General features: G+C 38.8%; 1 protein-coding gene across 1 annotated transcript in view; it reads right to left on the bottom strand.

Annotated features, from left to right (window-relative positions):
- Nucleotides 1-26,307, bottom strand: part of IL1RAPL1 (interleukin 1 receptor accessory protein like 1) — a 1,262,266-nt gene that overhangs the window by 18,310 nt on the left and 1,217,649 nt on the right. Inside the window, exon 8 of the mRNA XM_040468734.1 lies at nt 9,137-9,280. Within this exon, the coding sequence (XP_040324668.1) occupies nt 9,137-9,280 (144 nt within the window). The remainder of the gene's footprint in view (nt 1-9,136; nt 9,281-26,307) is intronic.

The raw sequence follows: 26,307 nt of genomic DNA, 5'->3' as shown, positions 1-26,307 counted from the left end.
AGTCTGTTATATCTATTAGATGTTTCATGTAAACTCATGGTATCCACAAAGAAGAAACCTACAGCAGCTACACAGAAGTTAAAGAGAAAGGAATTAAAGCATATGAGTTAAAAAAAAAATCACAACAGAAGGCAGCAAGAGAGGAAGAAGAAAAAGGAACAACAACAAAAAACAAACAGAAAATAACTAACAAAGTGGCAATAGTAAATCCTTACCTATCAATAATCAATGTAAATGAAAATGGACTAAACTCTCCAATCAAACACCAAAGAGTGGCTGAAGAGATAAAAAAAAATAAGATCCAACAATATGGTGCTTCCAAGACTCACTTTATCTTTAAAGGCACACATAAGCTGAAAGTGGAGGAATAGAAAGAGATATTCCTGGAAATAGTAACTAAATATAGGAGTGGCTATATTTATACCAGATAAAATAGGTTTAAAATGAAAACAGTCACAAGGGATAAAGGTCACTCTACTATATTGTGATAAAGGGGTCAGTTCTTCAAGAGGATGTAACAACTGTAAATGTATATGTACCCAATATTGGAGTACCTAGATATTTCATGTAAATATTAATTGAACTGAACAGCAATACAATAATATTAGCAGATTTCAATAGCTCACTTTCAACATTGGATAGATCATTGAGGTAAAAATTAATAAGGAAACAGTAGATTTGAAGAACACTATAGACCAAATGGACCTACCAGATATATAAAGAACATCCAGCCAAGAGTAGCAAAACACGCATTCTTCTCAAGCATGAATCAATATTCTTGAGGATAGATCATATGTTGGGCCACAAAATCATATCAGGTATCTTTTCTGACCACAATGATATGTGACTAGAAATTAATAACAGGAGAATATGGAAAATTCACAAATATGTGGATATTACATATCACACTCTCGAATAAGTGATGGGTTAAAGAAGAAAGCAAAAGGGAAATCAGAAAATGTCTTGAGACAAACAAAAATGGAAACACAACATAACAAAATTATGAGATGAATCAAAGCAGTTGTAAGAGGAAAATTTACAGTGATAAATGCCTGCATCTGGGAGAAAAGAATGATCTCAAATATACACTCTAACTTCATACCACAAGGAATTAGAAAAAAAAAAAAAGAACAATCTGAGCCCAAAGTTAGTACAAGACAGAAATAATAAAGATAGAGCAGAAATAAATAAAATACAGAATAAAGAGACAATAGAAAAAAATCAATGAAATGAAAAGTTGGGTTTCTGAAAAGACAAACAATATTGACAATCTTAAGCTAGAGTAACCAAGAAAAAAAAAGAGAAACTAAATAAATACAATTATAAATGAGAGAGGAGACATAATAGTTGGGACCAAAGAAATACAAAGGATGATTGGATAACCAAGAAGATATAGATAAATTCCTAGAAACATACAACCTCCCAAGACTGAACTTTGAAGAAATGGAAAATCTGAACAGACCAATAACTAAGGAGATTGGAGGAATAACAAAAAACCTGTCAACAAAGACAAGCTTAAGACCAAATGGTTTCACTGGCGAATTCTACCAGATACTTAAGGAAGAATTAATGCCAATCCTTCTCAAATTCTTCCAAAGTGTTGAATAGGAGGGAAAATTCCTAAATTCATTTTATAAGGCAATATTACCTTGATACCAAAGCCAGATAAGAATACTACAAGAAAACTACAAGCCAATATTTCTGATGAATATAGATATAAAAATTCTCAACAAAATACTAGCAAATCAAATTAGGCAGCACGTCAAAAGGATAATACAACATGGTCAAATGGGATTTATTCCTGGGATACAAGGATAGATCAATATATGCAGATAAATAAACATGATATTCCACATTAATAGGATGATGGATACAAAATTAATGATCCTATCAATAGATTCAGAAAAAGGTTGACAAAAAATTTATAATTTCATTGTAAAAGCTTTCAGCAAATTGAGTATAGAAGGACCATATCTCAACACAATAAAGACCATATATGACAAACACACAGCTAAGATCATATTCAATGGAGAGAAGGTGAAGGCTTTCTCTCTAAACTCAAGAACAAGGTAAGGATGTTCACTCTCACCACTCTTATTCAATATAGTACTGGAAGTCCTAGCTGGAGTAATTAAGCAAAGAAATAAAAGGCACCTAAATAGGAAAGAAAGAAGTAAAATTTTCTCTTTGCAAATGTTCTGACTTTACATGTAATAAGACCTAAAGACTCCACCAAAAATCTGTTAGATCTAGTAAACAAACACAGCAAAATTTTAGGATACAAAGTCAACATATAAAAATCTGTTATATTTTTATATTATAACAACAAGTTATCTGGAAAAAAAAGAAAGAAAATAATTCCATTTACAGTAGCATCAAAAATAATAAAATAGTGAGGAATAGATTCAACCAAACAGTAAAGATCTATACATTGAAAACTACACGGGGAGCCTAGGTGGCTCAGTCGGTTGAGCATCCGACTTTGGCTCAGGTCATGATGTCATGGTTTGTGAGATGGAGCCCCACGTCTGGCTCTGTGCTGACAGCTCAGAGTCTGGAGCCTGCTTTGGATTCTGTGTCTCTCTCTCTTTCTGCCCCTCCCCCACTCACATTCTCCCCCTCTCTCTCTCAAAAATAAAAATAAACATCAAAAAATTAAAAAAAAAACTATGACATTAATGAAAGAAATTGAAGACACAAATGAAAAGACATCCCATGTTCATGGATCAGAATAATTAATATTGTTTACATGTTTATACTATCCAAAGCCATCTATAGATTCAATATAATCCCTATCAAAATTCCAACGACATTTTTCAGAGATAGAGGAGAAACCATTTAAAAATTCATATGGAATTTAAAAAGGCCCCGAATAGCCAAAGTAATGTTGAGAGAGAAGAGCCCAGCAGGAGTCATCATACTTTCTGATTACAAACCTTACTGCAAATTTATAGTAAGAAAAACAGTATGGTACTAGTATGAAAACAGACACATAGACCATTAGAACAAAATAAGGGTCCAGAAATAGACCCATGCATATTACAGAAAACCAGTATTTGACAAGGGGGTCAAGAATACTCATTGGAGAGGGGCACGTGGGTGGCTCAGTCGGTTGAGTGTCCAACTTCGGCTCAGGTCATGATCTCACAGTCCATGAGTTTGAGCCCCACGTCAGGCTCTGTGCTGACAGCTCAGAGCCTGGAGCCTGCTTTGGATTCTGTGTCTCCCTCTCTCTCTGCCCCTCCCCTGCTCATGCTCTGTCTCTCTCGTCTCAAAAATAAATAAAAACATTAAAAAAATGTAAAAGAATACTCATTGGAGGAAAGATAATCTTTTTAATAACCGATAGTAGGAAAATTGGATATCCACATCAGAAAGAATAAGTTGGACCCCTGTCTTTTACCATTCACAAATTGTAACATGAAATGGATTTAAGACTTAAATGTGAGAAGTGAAATCATAACACGCCTAAAATAAAATATAGAAAATGTCTTTGACACTGGCCTTGGCAATGATTTTTTGGATATGATACAAGAAGCACAAGCAACAAAAGTAAAAACAAACAAAAAAGCTACCTCAAACATAAAAGCTTTGGCACAGCAAGCAAAACAATCAAGAAAATGAAGAAGCAACTTATGGAATGGGATAAAACATCTGCAAACCATATATCAGATAAGGGGAGGGTTAGTATTCAAAATATATAAGGAATTCATACAACTTAATGTCAAAAATATTAATAATCAAATTAAAAATGGGCAGAAGATCCAAATAGATATTTTTCCAAAGACTTACAAATGGCCAATAGGTACATGAAAAGGTGCTCAACATCACTACTCATCACAGAAATGCAAATCAAAACCACAGTGAAATCTCACTTCGCACCTGTAGGGATGGCTATCATCAAAAAGACAAGAGATAACAAATGCTGGCAAGGATGTAGAAGAAAAGGAACCCTTGTACACTGCTGGTGAGGGTATAATTGGAAAACAGGAGGAGGTTTCCCCAAAAAATTAGAAATAGGACTACCATATGATCCAACAATTACATTTCTGGGTATATGTATGAAGGAAATAAAATCACTATCTCAAAAAGATATTTGTATGCTAATGTTCATTGAAGCATTATTCACAATAGCTAAGACATGAAAACAACATGAGGCCTCCTCAATGTATGAATGGATAAAGAAAATGTGTTCAATATATACAATGGAATACTACTCAGCCGTAAAAATGAAGGAAATCTTGCCATTTGCAACAACTTAGACTTTGAAGGCATGGTGCTAACTGAAATGAGTCAAAGAAAGACAAATACTGTATGGTCTCACTTATATGTGGAATGAAAACAGCTGAAATCAGAAACAGAACAGAATGGTGGTTGCCAAGGGTTGGGGGCTAGGAGGAAGGGGGTGATGTTGGTCAAGGGGTATATATTTCCAGCTATAAGTAATTCTGGGGATACAATATACAGAATGGTGAATATGGTTAACAATACTATATTTTATATACTCGAAAGTTGCCGAGAGATTAGGCCTTAAATGTCACTACAAAAAACAGCAGTTATATGAAGTGATAGGTGAGTTAACTAACCTTACTGTAGTAATCATTTCACAAAGTATACATCTCTCTCTCTCTCTCTCTCTCTCTCTATATATATATATATACACACACACACACACACACACACACACAATATATATATATATCACATTGTATACCTTAAACTTATATAATTTCTTTTTTTAACGTTAATCCTGCCACTGATATATTGTCATATTTGCCTCGGGGAAAACTTTCTTGTAAGGTCTTTTGGAATACACACACACACTCAGACACACATGGCAGCCAGTTGAAACGTCTTCGAGTTTACAGGATGGCTTACATATTTGTTTGTTAATAAATGAATATACAACAGAATATATCTAAAGTTTCTTTCATTATGGAATGGAATCAAGTCAGTGGGAGAGTAGTTGCCCTTCTACCTCTAACCATTGTAGATACCTCATTTATCTGAAAAGATCTTAGAATTATGCATTACTGCATAGTCTTGGGTCAGTTCTCAACAGTTTTGTTTTTCCAAAGACCAGCATCTCATTCTAGCTGAAACTATGCAAGGTCAGACTCCACAGAGGGGGTGACCCTACAAATATAATCTGGGTCACCCTGTGCTCATACAGTTGTTTTCTGAGCTAAAAAGCCTAGACTTGCTCTGGCAGGCACCATACAGGTACATTTGTTTGTTTTTCTTTTGGTTTGGTTCGCAAAGAATCACAGTAAATTTGTACTTAAAAAGAGAAGTCTGGCTGAGTGTGGAGGATAAAATGGAAGGGTAGAGAATTAAGACCAAGAAGCTAGTGTAGGAGGCTTGGACAAGGAGCTACAATTAAGAGTAAGGAATCAGTCTATTTTCAAGAGGTACAATGGTACAATTAACTGATGATGAAACAAGAGAACGGGGAGAAGGACATTTAGAGGCTATTAGTGCATAAGTGCAATTGAAGATAGGGCTGTAAAGACGATCCATAAAAGTGGGTATTGTATAATGAGAAGTTATAAGAGCTGAATCCAGAGGAAAAAATAAAATGTAAAGTTACGCAGAGGGGGACAAGAGTGAGGTGAACAAATCGAGAGAAAAGCATCTCGAATCTTTTATTTATTTTTCAGAGAGATAGAGAGACAGAGCGTGAGTTGGGGAGGGGCAGAGAGAGAGGGAGACACAGAATCCAAAGCTGGCTCCAGGCTCCGAGCTGTCAGCACAAAGCCTGTCCTGGGGCTCGATCTCACGAAACATGAGATCATGACCTGAGCCAAAGTTGGATGCTCAACCGACTGAGCCACCCAGGTGCCCCACATAAATATATTCTATCCTGGAAAAATAGAATCATTCTGATACAGAAATGATAGAGTCAAGTAATACCTATTGTAATGACCTGAAAGGAACTGCATGGATGTGTTCCTGACACCAAATACTTCCTTTCCCAGTCTGACACAGTGGCTGAAACAATTCGAATTTGGAGTTATTTGGACCTGGGCTTAAATTCTGTCTTTCTGGGGGTGCCTGGCTGGCTCATTCAGTAGAGCATGCGACTCTTGATCTCTTGGGTTTGAGTTCGAGCCCCACATTGGGTGTAGAGATTACTTAAAAATAAAATCTTAAAAAAAATTCAGGAGCACCTGGGTGGCTCAGTTGGTTAAGCATCTGACTCTTAATTTTGGCACAGGTAATCTCATGGTTCACGTGATGGAGCCCCACGTGAGGCTCTGCACTGACAGCATGGAGCCCGCCTGGAATTCTCTCCCCCTCTCTGTCCCTCCACCCCAAAATAAATAAACATTTTTAAAAATTAAAAAATCAAAATTAAAAATTCTGTCTTTCTAATTGTGTGATTTTCTGAGTACCAACAAAGCAGCCAACACAGCACTTGCTATTTAAGAAATATTCAACAAATGGTCAACAAATTTATCATTATCGTATCACCAGAGTAAGCCATCTAAACTTGCCCTCTTCTTCTTCATACTCCCTGCTTTTCCTTACATCCAAGAGTATTTTATGTATTCCCCTTTTAAGGGAGGTAATGTGGTGTCCAAGGATAAAGAAGGCATCACTAAACTTTAGACTTTTGGAATACATTTTTTTAAGCCAAGTCAAGAATATGAAAAGCTTGGGGTCTCTTCTTAACAGTTATCTTTTCTTTGGAAGAAGAAAGGACTGTAGGAGAGCTATGAAGAATGGGCACTTGATGATGTTAGAGAAATTTTCCACCAAGGGAGGAGTGTGTGTAGAAAGATCTAAGGGAGGGTGCCTGAGTGGCTCATTCGGTTAAGCGTCCAAGTCTTGATTTCGGCTCAGGTCATGATCCCATGGTTTGTGGGATCGAGTCCCATGTGGGACTCTGTGCTGACAGTGCAGAGCCTGCTTGAGATACTCTCTCTGTCTCTGCCTCTCCCTTACTCGTGCTCTCGGTCTTTCTCAAAATAGATAAATAAACATTAAAAAAAGAAAGATCTAAGGGGATGTGACTAAGGTTTCGAGGCATCTAAACTATCCAGAATCTTTGACCATTCAGAACATGACAAATAGAAACTGCATTGGAAATTTACAGCTTGGGGGAAATCCTTCATCTCATTCAGAACAGAAACTAAACATATTTAAAACAGGGTTAATGATTAAGTAAAACATTCAGATCATCTGCTTTTTCAAATATCTACTATGCTGACTGTACAAACAACATCAGATCTTTAGGTTACACTGAACTTACTAAATTTTTATTTTTTTAATGTTTATTCATTAAAAAAATTTTTTTTTGATGTTTATTTATTTTGGAGAGAGACAAAGACAGAATGCCAGTGGGTTGAGGCAGAGAGAAGGAGGCACAGAATCTGAAGCAGGCTCCAGGCTCCAAGCTGTCAGCACAGAGCCCCACGCGGGGCTCGAATTCACTAGCTGTGAGATCATGACCTGAGCCAAAGTCGGACACTCAACCGACTGAGCCACCCAGGTGCCCCATAATGTTTACTCATTTTTTGAGAGAAAGAGAGAGAAGGAGCGCACACAAGCAGGGGAGGGGCACAGAGAAGGAGAGACAGAATCCCAAGCAGGCTGTGCACCAACGTAGTGGAGTCCAATGCATGGCTCGAACTCACGAACTGTGAGATCATGACCTGAGTCAAGATCAAGTGTTGGACACTTAACCCACTGCACCACCCAGGCACCCAGAACATACTACATTTTTAAAAGGCAAAAAATATTAGGGACTCACTGTTCAAGAAAAGAAAGGCTTTGGGTATCGACCTATTTTCAAGTCCCATCTTGGCCACTTATAGCAATACTTGTGTTATCTTCATCAGTATGTTATTTAACCCCTGGGAACCTTAGTTGCCTTTTCAGCAACATGGAGATTACAATACTGACCTCAGAGGTTTTTGAGTCTTAGCAAGAATGACTTAAGAACGCTTAGCACTTTGCTTGATACTCATTCAACAACAGCTCTGACACTGACAATTTTCTCATATCCCTTTGAAGTAGTAGCCAAAAGATTTAATAACTTGCATACGAAGGCGAGAAAGGCAGAAACCAAGAGGCAAATCAACAGTTACGAATTTAAAAAACCTAGTCGTGCTGCAGCACAGACTTCACCCCATGGGGAGGGAAGAAGGTAAAATAGAGACTGAACAAACTTCCTCTTCCCAAGTCTGACAATCCACAATTCTACCTGTGGATTTATTCTAGAGGATTCTGGAAAGGTCCCTTCATTTTCCTTTGTGCCACTTGGGGCAAAATTGACAGTGAAAAAAAGTCGATAAATATGAGCAAGAAACCGTGGCCATCTGCACTGTGTATGGCAGTTTGCATATGCTTCCTCTACTGCAAATTTACCTCATGTGTGAATCATTTTCAAGTGACAAAAACGAAAAAAATCTTCAGTCCTCTAATGGGTGGTTTATGGACCTCCATGTGAAGGACCCCAAATTCCTCTTAGAGGGCACACGGAATTCACGACTGACCAGAAGGGGTAAATAATAATTACGATTTCTATGTAAACAACATTTACTTGTCCAATTTGAGTAAAACTGGTAGAAAATAATGTGCTTGCACACATTATTATCTGTTGGTCCACACTTGGGAGAAAAATCAGTCTGTCTAAATATAGCTACATAAACAGGACTGGAAAGACTGCTATGCATTCTAAACTGTTCAACACAGTTTATTACAACTGGTCAGTCTAAATAAGGAACAAATTGAGATTCCGTTCAAACCACTGGGCTGGGGAACACAATTAAAAGAGGCACTCCTTGCCTGTAGAAAAGCAAAGCTGGCCTTTCAGTGCTGATTACAAGGTGAGAGAAGATGAACACGGCTAGCGTGGCAATCAGCATCTGTAATTTGCAAGTGCTATTTGGAATAGGATTCTAAAAAGGATAGGTGTTGCTTTACCATTTGCAGAGGAAATTGCCTATTGGCTCCAAAGCATCACACGTAGAGTTCCACGTGAAAGATGAATTTACAAACTGAAGAGTGAAAGATGAGAAGAACTGCTGCCAGGGGCTTTGCGGTAACTTTTCTTGCCTCTCAATAAAACAAAGGCAGGAAACAAAGAAGCACATCTGGAGAGAACATCAAAAGAGGGAACTCATCTTACCTCCATCCAGCTCCTCGGCCCCAAAATGATTCCTGTAGAAGAGCATGATTTCTATCTTGTAACACTTGTAGATGGTCACCAGACAAACAAGCAGCAAAAGGATAGCACCAAGCCCTCCAGCAAGTTCAACTGTGTACATCAACTCTGGGGACAACAACAACAACAACAACAAATCACCAAAGGGAATTATACCATGTTCACATTCCAAGCCACAAATTCAAGTTGATTTCACAGTTCTGTGGATGAGACCAGATGTAGGTGATGGATTAACACAACCCCTTCCCCTTCTGCATGAAAATGGGACCTTTCTAGGTCTGTTTCCTTGGTAACCAGATAAGGTGGTCTGTGGTAGCTGTGTTGCTAAGCGACATCGTTTATGGTAAAAATGGGAGACGGCATTGGACGGAAACAAATTAGAAATACCGGTTTGGAAACGATAATCTTGGGCTTGCCTGAGTACAGTAACACATATAAGCATATCCCTTGGGGGAATCCCACAAATTATGCTTGTGGGGTTGATCAAAGAAATATCGGTTCCTGTGGATATGAAGCGCTTAAGTCAGGAAGGCTCCCGAACTCACCCAATGTGAATCTTGACGTTTCTCACCTGTGCTATCACCTAGGGGTTGGGGCTGAGGGGACGTAAGGGTTCCAACAACGCAGTTCCCGAAGGGCAGTGTGGACTGTGACATAGAGGGGTGGGTGGACCACCTGAGGAATACTGCCTGCTGCCTCCTGAATAGTCGTGCCAGTGTGGCCTGCCACAGTATTGGCGGCTGAATACTTGGGCTCAAAGAGCCGGCCCCCTCGTGGATGTCACACCAGACTATGTCGGTAGTATTTTCCTTTCACTAAGCTATTTAGAGAATTTTCTTTTCTTCTCTTTCCCCTTTTACTAGGCAGTTTGCTACATTCTACCCAAAAGAGGGATTCTCTTGCCACATACATGTTCTCTTTTTCCTCTTGAATATCCATATTACATTAACAATTATCAGGCATTTCTGGGGATAGAATATTCACTTCTTTTCTTCCCCGTTAGAGCCCATACACATTGTAACAAAATGAAGGCTACCGGCTTTTAAACATTAAGCCAGAATGCACAGACTATGAAGTTCACTTGACGTGCCTACGTATGCCTGCCGTCTTGATCAACACGGTACACACGTTACTGATGGGGAGCCATGGTTCACTATTGTCGATGACTACGTTGAAAAGTGCTGGTTTCCTTAATTACCATTAGATATAAAAATTCCTGAAATGATGGCTCTAAAGTAATGGTATTTTTGATGCTTTACTTTAAAATTCATCGATGGGTTATCTAATTTCAGAGCAGAGGAAATGTAGGCTTACAGTGAAAACCTTAAAATAATCTATGGCTTGAGTAACAACTACTCTTGTGTTACAAGATCACTCCTGAGATCTCAAAAAGGGGGTGAAATAATCAGGAGTACAGGGCCCTATCAGGGATAAATAACTTGAAAACACGGACATCAATTTCACACCAGAACATTTTGTGTTTGTGCACGTGTGTTCACGTGTGTTTGCGTGTGATGTGACTTTTCCTGGGATAATTACAGAACTCAGCCATATTTTTCATTATGTAGTCCTTCATTTTCAATTCAACAGTTTAATCAGAAAACATATATAACTGCCGTTTAATCAAGTGTATTCTGATGCTCTTGTTATTAAAATTAAATGGAAAATAGAAGACAACCTTATTAGAAGTGATTGGACTTTATGAATTTAAGGAAGAAAAAGAAAACGAGTTATTAAATCTTTTAGAGTCTAAATGAATATGAAAAGGGAAATGCCAAAACGAGCCTCCTGGAAATTTTTATATTTTGTACTTACAAATATCAGACACCTTTACATGCTGAATCTTGTGAGGACCTACACAAGATACTACTACAAAAGTACCAGGAATGAAATACAAAAAGCTCCTCAGGATGTTGTCCCATCCCTGTGCGAACAGAAAGGATAAGTGGGTAGGTAATTCCGTGGGGGGCATTGGGCCTGGTTCTCTCAGTATATGAGTTAACTCCACCCTATACACAGAAACCGGCAGAAAACTAACTTATGCCCACAGGCTAATTTGTATACCAAAAATCATCTGATTTAAATTGTACTGGATACGATGGAAGAGATAAACATTTGAACTGTGGTTGCTTTTCCGATTCACTCTGTTTTCTATTTTAACGCGTTAGACACAATTTCTCTCTCTAAAATGCTTGCACGAGAAAAGACAGGGAAAAATAACAGAGAACGCTTACCTTGCACTCTCAAACGGTGCTGATGGCAAAGCCCAATGGTACCACTATATTAGAAAACTTGGGGTGGTTTCTAATAAAGTTAGCTTAGGAATCTACCCTATGACTAGCAAGTGCACTCCTATGTATTCACCCACGGAAATATAAGCAGATATCCACAAGAAGACTTGTTCAAGAGTGTTCAGAGCAATCTTATTCATGGTGGCCGTGACTGAAAATGAGCCAAAGGGTGATTAACAGGAGACATTGAACAGACTGCTGTCCGTCCATATGACAGAATACACTCAGCAGTAAAAAGAATCAACTACGGACACATGCAACAAGAGTGAATCTCACAAAATTATGTTAGGTGAAGGAAGCCAGACACAAAGTAGTATCTTCTGTATAATTCTGTCTAAATGAAGTACAAGAGCAGGCCAAAATAAACCATCGTGATAGAAATCACAAAATGGATGCTTTGTGGATAAGTGATGGGAAAATGTATTGGAAGGGGGCAACGGGAAACTTTCTGGGGTAGACGAAACATTCTGAAACTTTCTGTAGCTCTTTTGAGGTATGGATATACCAGCATATAATTGTCAGAATGCAATGAACGGAGCACCTACCATCCATGCACTTCACCTTACGTTAATCACACTTCCATTCTTCACAACTTTGATATTTTGAAAAAAAATAGTCATTATAAATTCTAACTCAAGGCTTAGGTGGGGAGAAGCTGTAAAAGAAAGCTGGAGTCAGGACAGCTGCTTTGGCAGGTATGCGCCCAGGTCAGGAATGGTTCTATGTTGGCTCCAAGCGCACTTGTGGATTCTAGGGACATGGCACCAGGCCTGGGCAACTGGCGTGCTTCACCCCATATCTAGTCGAACACCTTTCAAAACAATCCAAAACTGTGCCTGAAACAGAATCTTATTACTCTAATAAGCGGAATTCTCATTTTCTTTGGATGGTATTTATGAGACTGGTCTTTACACACTTCTTTAAGACCTTTAACACTGAATATGCAAAATTAGAGAAAAATTATATGAAAGTAAGTCCTTCCTATTTTTAGAGAAGTCACTGCCGAAATGTGAATTATTCCCATTGCTAGAAGTCTAGGGCCAGTCAAATAATTATATACACTACCTCAAATATACTATTTCATAGGCCAATCAATAGTATTGTCTGAAATGTAATGAGAAAAAGCCAGCGGGGTTGATGGGGCTTAGCAATTACAGAAATGGTCTACTGTCACATGAATGTATACTTTAAGTTACAAACATATGGAAAGTTATATATACCTAGAGTATGAGCAATAAGCAAGAATAAGCCTTCTGAGCCAGAGGATAGTCATTTACTAATAATAGGGACACCAAAACCAGGTCCAAAGACACGGCATTTTCAAGGAGCGAATTTGTCCTGGGATCCGGAGAGTACCTCAAATTTCCTTCAGATACTTCTGTAGTATTACATTCAGAAGCATGGTGTTCTTACAATGTCCTCGGAAGTCAGAGAAGAAATGGGTCTTTTGCCACGGTCCACACACCAGTGCCTGTTCCTCGGTTACTACATTGTTTTTATGCAAGAGTAACTTACGTGCCCTTCATAGTATAAATGGGAGAGGTTAAAAATTTTTCATTTAAGTTTTTCACACTGGTTTATATGCCCTGTGTAAACTCTCCCCCCCCCCCAAAGGGTGTATTAGATTTAGTTTCCACATTCTTTTGCTCCAAGCTGGACGCATTCATTAATATGAGTGCCACCCATTATGGCTTATCCATTGGGTCAAGACAAAATTACTAGGGGTTAAATTCTGTTACAGTTAAAAGAAATGATTTGGGCCCACTGCTGTATTGTATCCTTACACTGCAATGTGAAAGGTGTTGCCCCAGCAAATGTCATTTTCCCTTTGAAATGGGATCTGCTTTTCAGCTCCAGTTCAAGTTGCCTGGAGTGGCAGCATTTAAAAAATAAAAAGATTCCATTTCAGCACAATTCAACATCAGAAGATGGAAAGAGAAAGTGCAGACCTTTTAAGAATCTGTTTAGCCTTTGTGTTATTTTGTTAAAATGATAGACTCTGCCCCCCTTTAAGGGATTGAGACTGAATATTGAAAATTGTAAAGCAAAATTGCTCAGCAAAACCTAAGGGAAACTGGCATTTGGTTAAACACAACAAATGAACAAGTGCCAAAGAGTTACGTTTAAGGGCACCAGCAGTCATTTAGTTACAGGCAATTAACAATAGTCTTTGGAAAGCTCCAGTTTAGGCAAAGGGAAAACACATTGATTATTGCTGCAGTAGTAGACTGCTTTCGGAATAAATTGCTTCAATTTAAAACTAGATTTGCTACAAGCATTTTGAGCAATGACTACAATTTTTTCTTATCAAGACAGTTGGACCAAGCAACCCTTTAAAAGAAACAGCTAATTAAAATAAAGCGCATGCCATCTCTTAGTACATTGGATTACACTGCAAATAATAAATGCATTTGGTTTACACTAATCTTGCTGCAATTACCTAGTGCAGTTTGGGATCCTACTTTTTTCTACTGGCCAGTACCTGGTATTGTTGTTGGCAAACTTTTTCTGCTAGGTATCTTTGAAGAGGTAAAGATGTTAACAAAGTAAATCCAAGTTTTTAGGTATTTTTGAACTCCTCACTTGGATTTTCATTTTGTTTCTCTATATGTATTTATATGCATAATCTTGCTTAAAGTATAACTGAGTATTTTAGGTGGCTTTTCCTTATATAGTTCAGCCTAAAATTGCCTCATTCATTATATAAAGTCCTTTCAAATGTTCTGCCCTGATTTATATGCAGTAAAGTGCAAGTTTGTGGGGGGAAATGCATGATAGACAATCTAATGATCCCGGTTTATTCATTAGCCTCACCAAGTACATTTCCTCTTCTCTCATTGTGTTATAAAGAGCTAAACTTTATAAGGATTTATCCATCCACATAAATTCATATGCATATTTATTTCTCTGGAGCAGTATAACTTATTTGTTCCTGGCAGGAGGATAATTATGCTCAGCCTACAAAGATATTCAACTCAATTCTACAATACATCAACGCAATTTAGAAGCAGTTATAATTTTTTTTTTTTCGGTAACGCATTAAGAAGCTGAATTGCTACTCACATAATGGCAAGAAAATGTTTTGGGGAAGGTATAAACTAGTATGTAAAGATAGAAGTTTTGCTTTTGGAAAGTGCTTTTTGGAACAAGGCAGGATATACAAAATAATAATATAATAATAATAACAATAATAATAAAAATGAAAATGGTCTCTGAATTTAGCAGGTTGATTTGTGCAACCAAACATCTGGGCACAAGATTACCTTCAAAGTGGTATATCTTGTTATTTTGGAGAGAGGTTTTCAGCAAAAGTATCACATTAACTTTTCCTTACTGCCAATCGAGAATGCAAATATGGTTGTTGGCTAGAACCCATCATGAGGGCATAGTTAGTCTAAGCGCCAGAAGCCATCAGAATCGCATTGTTACATGTTAATAAACTTCAAAATTGAAAAATAAAACAAAAGACTAGAGAAAAAAAATACATCATTCTTTCCGCAGTGAGCTAAAGCCTCCCCTTAAAATGTGCTTTTCTTCCTTCCAACCAGATGGAAAGGGTGTTGTGTTTTTTTCCTATGAAGTAAAAGGAATATTCATAAGCGGTATGTATTAAAAGATGAGTTAAGATGAATAATGACAGTAATCAAAAAAACATGATTCCATGAATTCATATTAATGAACAAATAAATTAAAAAGAAAGGTCTCCCTTAGCCAAAGCAGAATGCCACTAGGTAAAAATAGAAGAAATGATAGAATTACAAATCACGATGTTTCAACCATCCTAATAACAATTCATTCAGGCAGGATTATCAACAAATGCTAAAATTATTGGGTGAAAGATTGATGAGGGAGGATATTCACACTGTTTTAAAGTACCTCCTCACTGATTATTTATTAGCAAAAAATGGACACCACTTTAAGGAAGTAGCCCAAATTAACATCACCAGCAATGGGACAAATTGACATCACCTACTTCCTGATGTGATGCATTAAGGAGGCACAGTTATCATTTACATAGTACTCCAGCCAGAAACAGGTAAATATCCAAAAAAGGAGGGCACATGCGGCAAACCAAACTGAGGGACATTGTACAAAAAAAAATCTGGTTTCTACTCTTCAAAACTGTCCAAGCCATTGTTAGGGTCAAGGGCAAGCCCTTTGGCTTGATTATTTCGAGTTAAAAGCAATCCAAACACAGCAGATGCCTGCAAAGGTCTCCACCTTTCCCAACTGCCTAAATTGACCTTGGAAAGGAGAGCCTGTAGCATGGAGGGAGCTCTTAACAGAGACTCCTCTTTACCTAAGAAATTTATTTGCATAACAGGACAACCTTTGTTTTCTAAACCCCTTTGTTTTCCAACCTTTGTTTCCCAAGCTCGTCCCCTCCGCTTACCAGCTCAGGAGGTCACATAAGCCTCGGGTCGCCTGTCTTTAAATGTCACTTCTGTGGGGATTCCTCCTACTAAATTTGATATTTTCCTGTTAATCTGTCTCATGCTTAGTCCAGTTACCTCAGTGGGCCGAGGAAATTTATTCCCAACACCCTGAAAGTCACAGGCTGAGGAACCATCCCAGATTAAAGGACAGTAAGAAGACCTGACCAACAACATGCAATATGGAATCCTGGATGGGAAATACAGTAGAAGAGTATTACTGCAACAATCTTTTAAAAGGAAATAAAGACGGTATTTTAGAAATAGCTTTCTACCGTTTTCAATTTTCCTGAATTTTGATAACTATACTGTGGTTAAGTAGGGAGACATCCTTGTGTTTAGAAGATTCACACGGAAGAATTTAGTCACGATGTCTGGTGAATCTAGTCGAGGAGGATATGTGGAAATTTATTTTGCCACTCTTGCAGTGTTTCTGTACTGTCCAGTATTTTTGTTTTCAAAATCAAATGTTAAAAAATAAAAGACAAATGGTAAGATCATATTATCTCAAGTGTTACTGTAATTAGAGTGTGTTCTGCATTGAACAGTCTTGACTGGAAGTTTTATTATTTACAGTCATTCTAATCTGTACAAAGCCTTCAATGTAATCTTCCGGAAACGTGCCCTTGCTTTGAAATTTTCTTCAGTAATTCTTGGTTGCTCTACAATGCTCTTGGAAAAAAGTCCAAAACCCTTATGTTGGCATTCACGGCCCTTCACTCCTTTAATTGAAGCAGCTAATTAACCTCCAGCCGGAATCATCTCTCCAATGTGAATTGAATTTGACATGCGTTTTCCCAATTCTGGACTGACATAGAGTTTCCCCTTTCCACTTATCAAAACCCTACCAATCCTGCAAGGCAAGGCTAAGATTTTGAATGGCACTTTTCCAGAAGTGATTCGTCTCCTCAGAAAATGGATTTTCTGTAGCTTTTGCGGTGACTTACTATATTGCATTATGTTGTTTAGTTTTATTTATGGTTTTACATTACAGACAATTGTTTTACCTTAGGACTCTGCTGTAGCTGTTCCCTCTGATTGGCATATTCCTCTCCCAGATTTCGGTATGCCTCTCCCTTTGCCTTTTTTCTTCACATATAACACCATCTCAATTTGGTCTACTGAGCACACATTCCAAATCACAAACTACACTTTGCATCCATTTTTCTTTATTTTTAGCTAAAGCATTAATCATGATATAGTATTAATTTGCTTATTAATAAACGTATTATTGTTTATTATCTGTCTCCCATTGGAATTTAAATTCTTTCAAGAGCAAGAATGCTCTTGGGGGGGGGGTCTATTTTGTCCGTATTTTTTTTTTTTTTTACTGATCAAGTGCCTTGGAAACTATCTGACACATAGTAGGTACTCAATGAATATCTGTTGAATAAATCAATGACTAGATGATTAGTAACAAACTCAATTTTCTAACAAAAAGTTAGTTTTTTATGCATTCCCACTCTAAAATTCCCAGAGTATCTTTGTGAGCCAGTTTCCCAGCCAACATGTCATGAAGTTCAAGCAACTGAAGAGGGAGAATTACTAATATGCATTCTATTAATTTGGTAATAAAATATCATTCTATACAAAAGTGGTCAACTAAATAATACAAATATAGAAATGTTCTCTCATTCATAAATCCAATGACCATACAGTCTTGTACAGACTTACAGGACAAGGAAGGTTTGTGTGCACTTGGCATTTAGAAATCAATCAATCATTCCATCTTTGATATTGTGATCCAATTGTTTTCTTTTCACTCATTCATTCATTCTTTCACTCTCTCTTCATTTAATAAGTGCCTTAAAAGTTTTTTAATGTTTATTTATTTTTGAGAGAGAGAGAGAGAGAGAGAGAGAGAGAGAGAGAGAAAGACAGACGGACAGACAGACAGACAGAATCCAAAGCAGGCTCCAGGCTCTGAGCTGTCAGCAAAGAGCCCAAGGCGAGCCTGGAACTCACAAACCATGAGATCATGACCTGAAACGAAGTCAGATGCTTAACCGACTGAGCCACCCAGACACCCCACTTTAATAAGTGCCTTAAATGTACCAGGTGTAGTACTTTGAGTTCTAGTGACAAAGTGATGGATAAAATAAGCTTCTTGCCTTAAAGGAACTCATGTCTAGTTGCAGAGTCTGGCATATACTTAGATATTTAATAACACAATAATAAAAGCCAACACCCATTGTGCACTTAAGTTTCACTCTGTCGGCCTTTTATATACATGTAAGAAATGCTCTACTATAAGCAGCGTAACCGCAGGTCAGGTGAGCAGGTCACTCAGGGTGTTTGTGTTTGTGTTGGGAGATTTTAGGAATGGGGGTTGGACACTTTGCAGCAAAGTGCAGGATGTAGCAAAGTGCAGAGGTTTTTGGCAAGTCATTTGGGGTGAAGTACAGAGAAAGCAAATGTATGGTGTGATGGATGGTAGTAATCAACTGCATGTTTTGATTTCTCAGCTAGAACATGGTTTATCTTTTGTTTTCTTTTCAAAGCAACTAGGGTGTACCTCGTCAATACGTATTTATTTGAAGGATTCGTGGTATCAATTAAACCAGGCTTCCCAAAATTAGGTCAGAAAAATAGGACAATGATTCTCCCCTGTGGAAAACTGACATATTTTCAGAAAGCACAATGTGGCATTACTAACACAGATAGAGCTTTATCGCTGAAAACATTTCCCCTTTGGTTATAAAAGCAGTCTTTGAAATAGGTCTGGCTAAGGACCACCATTTGGGATGTACACAGAACATTTATGTATCTGTACACACACGCAAACATATGAAGTATTCACACGGGGACTCCTTCATCTTAGGTCTCATAAGATTGAGTATGATGAGGAGAAATCAGACAAAGAAGAAAGGGACTGCTAGAATAAAGAGCAAAATGGGCCTCAGGTGACCAGCTTAGAAGATGGGGCCACTGTTTATCAAGGTGTCAAATTTCACAGCTGCCTAAAGGAAAACCTCTTAGAAGAAAAAGTATTTGCTTTCTCTCTACTAGGAGTTTCCTTCTCAACGTGTCATACAAACAGACAGGCACAGATGGAATGTTCAAACACATCTCTCAAGAGAAAATTGTCAGAGTGAAGGTGGCATTGCCATTTTACTCCTGTTTGTTAAGGGCTGCAGTGTTTATCCTGAAAGCAGTCCTCCACCAGAGGACATGCTGTCGCAGTTAGAGCACTTTGGTCTTCCATTGGGAATGCTTTGCATTGGCCAAAGAACCAGAACATCTGGACTGCTTACAGAACCAGTAGAAGGAGCCATGTTTTCTACAGACACATTGAGCCCTTCTGAAAAAAAACAAACAAACTAGGATTTGTAGTATATTCGATTGTTGGAAATAGATTTATAAAATATTTTACGTATGTAAAAACTAAACGCGTCGCAATATACGAAATGGGATGCGTTGATCAGCTTCAGAATTTTGTTACTATTACAATTTTCTTCCTTTAGTGTTTTAATGTATTTCCTAATTATTGAAAGTGTTAGAACAAAATGTGTGTGGCAAAAACTGTTTCTCTGATGAGACAAGTTTCATTCAAAATCTTGGTGACTCCACACAGCTAGAGACTATTAAGGCAAAAACAATAATCAAACCATATGCTGGTTTATTTCCCTCAACAGAAGTAACAGAAAATTCCATTTCTTATCTCTCTTGAATCTTTTTGATGGCTCTCTGTTTTCTGAAAACATAAAAGTGCTACGAGAAATAGTGGTAAGTTTGCCCTGTTCTGTAAAGAGAGAGAGTCAAGAATTTATGAACACTTGTTTATGTTTCTTTTTTCTTCTCCCATTAATAGTCTACAAAGAAACAGGCAAGGTTTGGGCACTACTGGAGCAGGATCTACCATTCCTTGATTCCTCCTAAGGGAACAGTAAGTAGCTCCTTAAACCACAGTTACGTTGAGAATAAAATGAATGACTTATGCCCGTGTAGTTGGGATATATGAAGGGCCTGTACTCACTAATGAATTCACTTTCACCAAAATGGCAGTAACATGGACCTGCTTCACAAAGACTAAGCCATTATCTTACTGTCTTGCTCTACGTATAGATTTTTGGTGCATGAAAATTACCAATGGCTTGAGAAAGTAATATAGAAGTAAATGTGCCCCCCAGACGATGTTTTCTAACAGACATAAAGGGAGAACAAGAGTGGACATTGAAGGAAATAGGTTTTAATATACTTTTAAAATGTGTAAATAACTTGATTTTATTTTTTTATTTTTTTAAATTTTTTTTTCAACGTTTATTTATTTTTGGGACAGAGAGAGACAGAGCATGAATGGGGGAGGGGCAGAGAGAGAGGGAGACACAGAATCGGAAACAGGCTCCAGGCTCTGAGCCATCAGCCCAGAGCCTGACGCGGGGCTCGAACTCACGGACCGCGAGATCGTGACCTGGCTGAAGTCGGACGCTTAACCGACTGAGCCACCCAGGCGCCCCACTTGATTTTAGAGCAAAAAGATGAATGATCGGTTTCCTGTAAGCACTTTAAAATTTTTCAGTGGCTGTACCAAAATAGATTTATTTTTTTCTTATTTTTTTCCCTGACTCTATAAACATGCTCAATGAAAATCATAAAAGGATAATAAGATTTCAAATTTCACTTACTCTAATTGCATTTATTTACAGATGAGAAACCTAAACTAGTATGTAAGTAGTTAACAGGTGAAAATACATTTGAATATTAACAATTTTTAAAAATTTCTTCTAATGTTTATTTATTTTTGAGAGAGAGAGAGAGAGAGAGAGAAGGGGAGGGGCAAAGAGAAAGGGGCACAGAGGATGTGAAGTGGTCTCTGTGCTGTCTGTGTTGACAAGAGAGAGCCAAATGTGGGGCTTGAACTCACAAACTGTGAGAACACGACCTAAGCCAAGGTCGAACACTTAACCGACTGATTAAGTGTTCACCCAGGGGCCCCTCAAGATGATCAATTTTTATGCGACTACAGAGTTGCCAGTGATAGGAGCCTACACAAGCAGATAGCCAACATGGGATTTTGTTGTGATACCTTTAATGTAGTCCTTAAGCTACTTTCAATACCGACATGTCTAAATGATATACACATACTGGTTCATTTGGGGAACATTAGAAATGTACCTAAAGGGGAAGAGAACATGTCACCCCAAAATGTGAGTGTGGATTATGTTGAGTTGAAGGCCATTAAGACCCAGCAGACTCAGAAACAACATTTACCTCTCCTTAGCCTAAAAGAATTGACAAAGGGGGCCTAGACCAGAAAGAGCTCTACTACCTGACACAACTTATTAACAGAAAGATTTAACTGGCATGGCAGGACAAACATCTGACTACCAAATATCTACTCTTCTTATCTTCCTGTGAATTGCCTTCCTCCCCTTTGAAGCTCCAGGCCCCTAAATCATTCCTGAACTCAGGAAGGCATGTAAGCCTCAATTGGCCAACTGCCTTTGAGTCTCCTATTTCTGTGGGGCTCTGGGACGTATGAAATTAAATTTGGTTTTCTCCTTTGAATCAGTTTTCTGTCAATGTAATTATGAGACCAGCCAAAGAACCTAGAAAGGAAGAGGGGAAAACTTGACTGATACCCAAGCTGTTGTGAGTCATTGCCCTGAAAGTGTGGGATGATAGTTTTCAAGTCCTACTCATTTTACATTACATACTAGAATTAGAATTCCAAATTGATTTAAGTGAGGCAATTTATGGGTCATTCTTTAAGCTTTGATAATAGTCTCTTCCAGTTTAGTTTCCATGAACTTGGCAACCATTACTGGTCAGTACTCTGAACTGTAATTGCATACCTTAAGGGATTGTAATTTCTTTTTTTCAGTTACAGGAACTAGTCATCTAAAATTATAAGTCAACGGGGGCGCCTGGGTGGCTCAGGTGGTTAAGTGTCTGACTGCAGCTCAGGTCTTAATCTCATGGTTCCTGGGTTCGAGCCCCCAAAGGGGCTCCCCGCTGGTGGTGGCATGGAGCCCTTCTAATCCTCTGTTGCCCTCTCTCTCTGTCCATCCCCCACTCATGCTCTCTGTCTCAAAAATAACACTTAAAAAAAATAAAAATAAAAATATGTGTCAACTTTACAAACACTTAAAACCATAAAAACATCTCTAGGAAGAGAAAACAGTTCATTTCACTTTCAAGATTTGCAAACTGAGGTACAAAGACTCCAAACTCACAGAATCTGTAAGATCTGACAAATGGGTTAATAATGTACTATCAGTCACCCAGGGTTACATATGTTCTTACAAAATTCTTTCACTGCAGCTTAAGGGCAATTAGTTTACAAACGACAAAAATGAAGAACAATGGCACAAAGAGACTTGCTTTAGGTCACATACAAGTAAAGAGTCAAAACCAAAACATTCTCAAGAAATAGTCTGTTTTTCCATGACAGTTCACAATTTCTTTTCAGTAAATCTTCATTCATATACATGGTAATGATTCTTGGGGGGTTTTGAAACTGACCTTTTTGCGTTTTCTTAAATATACCACTGGATTTTTTTGTGTGTGAAGTAAAAATAAAATCTGGTTTTTTCCCTAAAAGTTTATTTATTTTTGAGAAAGAGAGAGAGGCAGAGAGAGAGGGAGACACAGAATCCGAAGCTGGCTCCAGGCTCCAAGCTGTCGCGGGGCTCGAACGCATGAACCACAGAGCCTGACGCGGGGCTCGAACCCACGAACCGTGAGATCATGACCTGGGCCAAGGTCAGACACTTAACCGACTGAGCAACCCAGGTGCCCCTAAAATCTGTTTTAATAGTGTAGGGGCCAAGTACAGGCCACCCCAAAATGGACCTCTTTGGCATGAACATTATTTTGAGTTAAAAAGCAATCAAAACCCATCACATTCAGGAAAAGCTCTTTACCTCCCCCCTTGACTGCCTGCTGGTACCAGGAGGAGAGTTATTAACAGAGATTCCTCCTTAACTAAGATAAGAAACTTATCTGCATAACAGGGCAAGCTTTGCTTTCCAAACCTCTCCTTTCACCTTGCTGCTAATGGTCTTTCTCCCCTTTGTATCCTCAGACACCTACCCCCCCCCCCTCTTTAGCTCCTATAAATGTCAGGTTGCCTCACTGTCTTTGGAAGTTCATGTCTGTGTGGATTCCCCATTTTAAATATTAAATTTGATTTTTTTTTCCTGTTTATCTGTCTCATGTCACTTTGATTCTTAGGCCAGCTAGAAGGACCTTGAAGGGTAGAGGAAATTCTTCCTCCCTAACAACAGCATTTAAATGTCCATTTTTAATTTAGAGAAATCAATCTCCAGATACATTCATCTTCATAGAACACATACTAATAATAGTAAATGGGCCCTAAAAGTAGAGACCAACAACTAACATATTTCTTTTAGCTGGCAAATGTAGTCCTCGACACTCAAATCTAATATAGGTTTCCATGGTAATTTATTGGAAATCAACACATTTTTTCCTATTATATGGCCTGAGAGAGTAGTTAGCATTTTTTATGTGTCATGTCTAATTTCTCACTTTACTGACCTGGTTGTCAAAGTTCGATATACAGGAACTGCTTGTTAGAAGTTATACCTTGCATTTTATGACCCAGTTGTGCCATTGCTCAACTGAGTACAAGAATTCACAGCCATAAAAATGCACAGCCATCTCCCTCTTCCCAGAAACGTTGCTTTCATGTCCCAGGATGGGGGCAGACACCCCTCTGGCAGCAGTGACTCAACTACTAAAGACACCTAACCCAGGGCTTTGCCCACAGCTATGCCCATACCTATTTGGTGAATGGGGATGATTTGTTGTTTTTTCATACAGTGGCATTATATGAATCATCTCTAAGCAGCCTGCAGTGAATGAGATTTTGATCAGGATATGAAACATCGTCAGTCAACAGGTTGTTTTGACCTAGAAATAATGAGAACATCAAGATGGTGCTGAGAAGGAAGAGGGAGTAGTGTGTTGGTGGGCAGTGGCTATGAATAAGTTATTGTGATTTTGACCTCTGTTCACATATACTTTAAATGGAATTATTGTTTTTTAAACTGCCTGTTTGTGTGTACTGTAAAGATTTTCTAACACAAAGATCTGAGGGCCAGTGGATTCCCTTTCAAGTTTACTTCTGATTTATAACCTCTATTACCTGCTAGAGACAGATGCCTGTTAAAATAAGTCGAACTTTTGTTTTTTTGTTTTTTTTTTGTTTTTTCAACGTTTTTAATTTATTTTTGGGACAGAGAGAGACAGAGCATGAACGGGGGAGGGGCAGAGAGAGAGGGAGACACAGAATCGGAAACAGTCTTCAGGCTCTGAGCCATCAGTCCAGAGCCCGACGCGGGGCTCGAACTCATGGACCGCGAGATCGTGACCTGGCTGAAGTCGGACGCTTAACCGACTGCGCCACCCAGGCGCCCCAATAAGTCGAACTTTTGAACATGTGGCTACTATTTACCCAAATTTTTCTTTGTCTGTTTCACAGTTTTATCATTGGCCAATCATATGTGGAGGTTCAATTCTTTTTTTTTTTTTTAAGTAGGCTCCATCCCCAGTGTGGAGTCCAAGGTGGGGCTTGAACTCACGACCCTGACATCGAGACCTGAGCCAAGATCAAGAGTCAGATGCTTAACTGACTGAGCCACCCAGGTGCCCCTCAATTCTTATACTATGTATGCCCTTCTTTACTGCACATAATCGAGATTTAGCTGAATACAAGTGTCCAAAACAGAAAATTCGTGTTATTTGCTGCCCCATCATATACCTTGTTCCTCCTTGGTAATTGCTACTTGCATCAAACGAACACTGTGTGTATAGCTTGTTTGCATAGGCTGAAATACATGTATATACGCACATACATGTTGCTAAGACATATTCCTAGGTAGATTCTCTCTTTACAAAAGGGATATATGAGAATTGTGTCCAACAATGAGGGCCCTTCTGGTTCAAGAGGTTAATTATTTAACACTTGAAGAGAGTGCCCTCTCAGACATCTCTCCAAGTGGCAAATGTGTTCTATAAAGCACAGTTTCATTGAATAGGTGAGGCAAGTAACCTCATTAAGAGTAGAGTGTGAGGGCAATGCACTAATGTTCAAATAGGTTCAAAGGTGTTGACCGTGTAAGAAGAATGAGGCAATTAGTTGGAATTAATCCCACTGACTGGCTGTGTTCCTTTTTCATTTCTCTCTCATGGAAACAGTGAACTCAAGAGAGCTAGTTGCTCTTTACCTGTAAGATGCTACCAAGTTTATTGGAGGACCTATTGTCTAGGCAAAGACCTTGGTAGGCCAAGTGCAGTCCACAGACCAGCAGCATCAACATCAATAAGGAACTCGTTTGAAATTCAAATCTTGAGTCCCACCCTGGACTAATGAATTCATACCACTTTTTAGCAAACTCTCTAGGTGATTTGTACGTACTATAAAGACTGCAATTCTCAGCAAACCCTCTTGATTAACTACAGACCCTAAAAGTTAGAACCCAAAATAGACCAGACTACTGACATCGTGCTCTAACTGAAGCCCCTTGTTCTTATTTCTTATCACACTTTCTTGAGGCCTTGATGAAGGTGTTTTCCAGTGATCAGAACATTCCATCCACCAAGCCAGAAAAGCCCTGATAACAATGGAATGCATAGCAGACCACAACCCCCAAGTCCTCTTCCCTGCCCATCATCATGGGCTGAACACATACTGACCCTCACCTATGATCACGTGCTCTCTGCCCACTCTCTTGTATGCACTCCTTCTAAACTCTCCCTACAAAACTCTAGGCGACCATTTTCTTGGCAGAGAGTTCGTTTGTTAAGGTTTGAGCCAGCCAGTTGCCTCAACTGCCGGCACCAAAGTAAATTTCTCTCTTTTTTCCAAACCCTCATCTCTTGAGTTATTGGCTTCTCTTGCAGTGAATTTATCCAAGTTTGTTCCACAAAATCATTGGCAGACTCAGTCAGGAGATACGCTTTTGATTTGTCCAGCCCCCTTGGGATTCCTTAGGAAGGGGCAGTGGACTGGGTGGTGCCCCAGGGATCACCTACTCATTTCTTGAGTTAGTGGCTATGATGTTTCAATCGGTAGCACAGTAACAACAAAAAGACTGTGAAGGGCTGCTCTACAGACTTCTAGTTGACTCTCAAGGAGTGGAAACACAAGGAACCTAATTTTTGTGAATTCCAATGGTATAAGAAACACCCAACTGTTAGGTGGGATGCAGCAGGAAGTTACTCAAATAAGAGAGCTAAAAGCTATCAGCAGAAGGGAGGAGGAGAAGGAACAAAAGCAGGGAAGGAGTGTGTTTTGTTTTGCAAGGAGACACCCAACTGTGCCTTGCCAGGTGTGTCTCACCTGATGGCCTCTTATGGGAAGCAGTCTGAGCAGGATTGAAACTCAGGACATGTGCAGAAGCCCCGCCCCCCCCCCCCGGCCGGGGGCGGCGCGGGGGCGCGGGGG

This window comes from Herpailurus yagouaroundi, unplaced genomic scaffold (assembly GCF_014898765.1).
Source record: "Herpailurus yagouaroundi ecotype Mexico unplaced genomic scaffold, PumYag 67793, whole genome shotgun sequence".
Classification (NCBI taxonomy): domain Eukaryota; kingdom Metazoa; phylum Chordata; class Mammalia; order Carnivora; family Felidae; genus Herpailurus; species Herpailurus yagouaroundi.
Note: the sequence above shows the minus strand (reverse complement) of the source record. Positions and strands in the feature narration are given on the sequence as shown.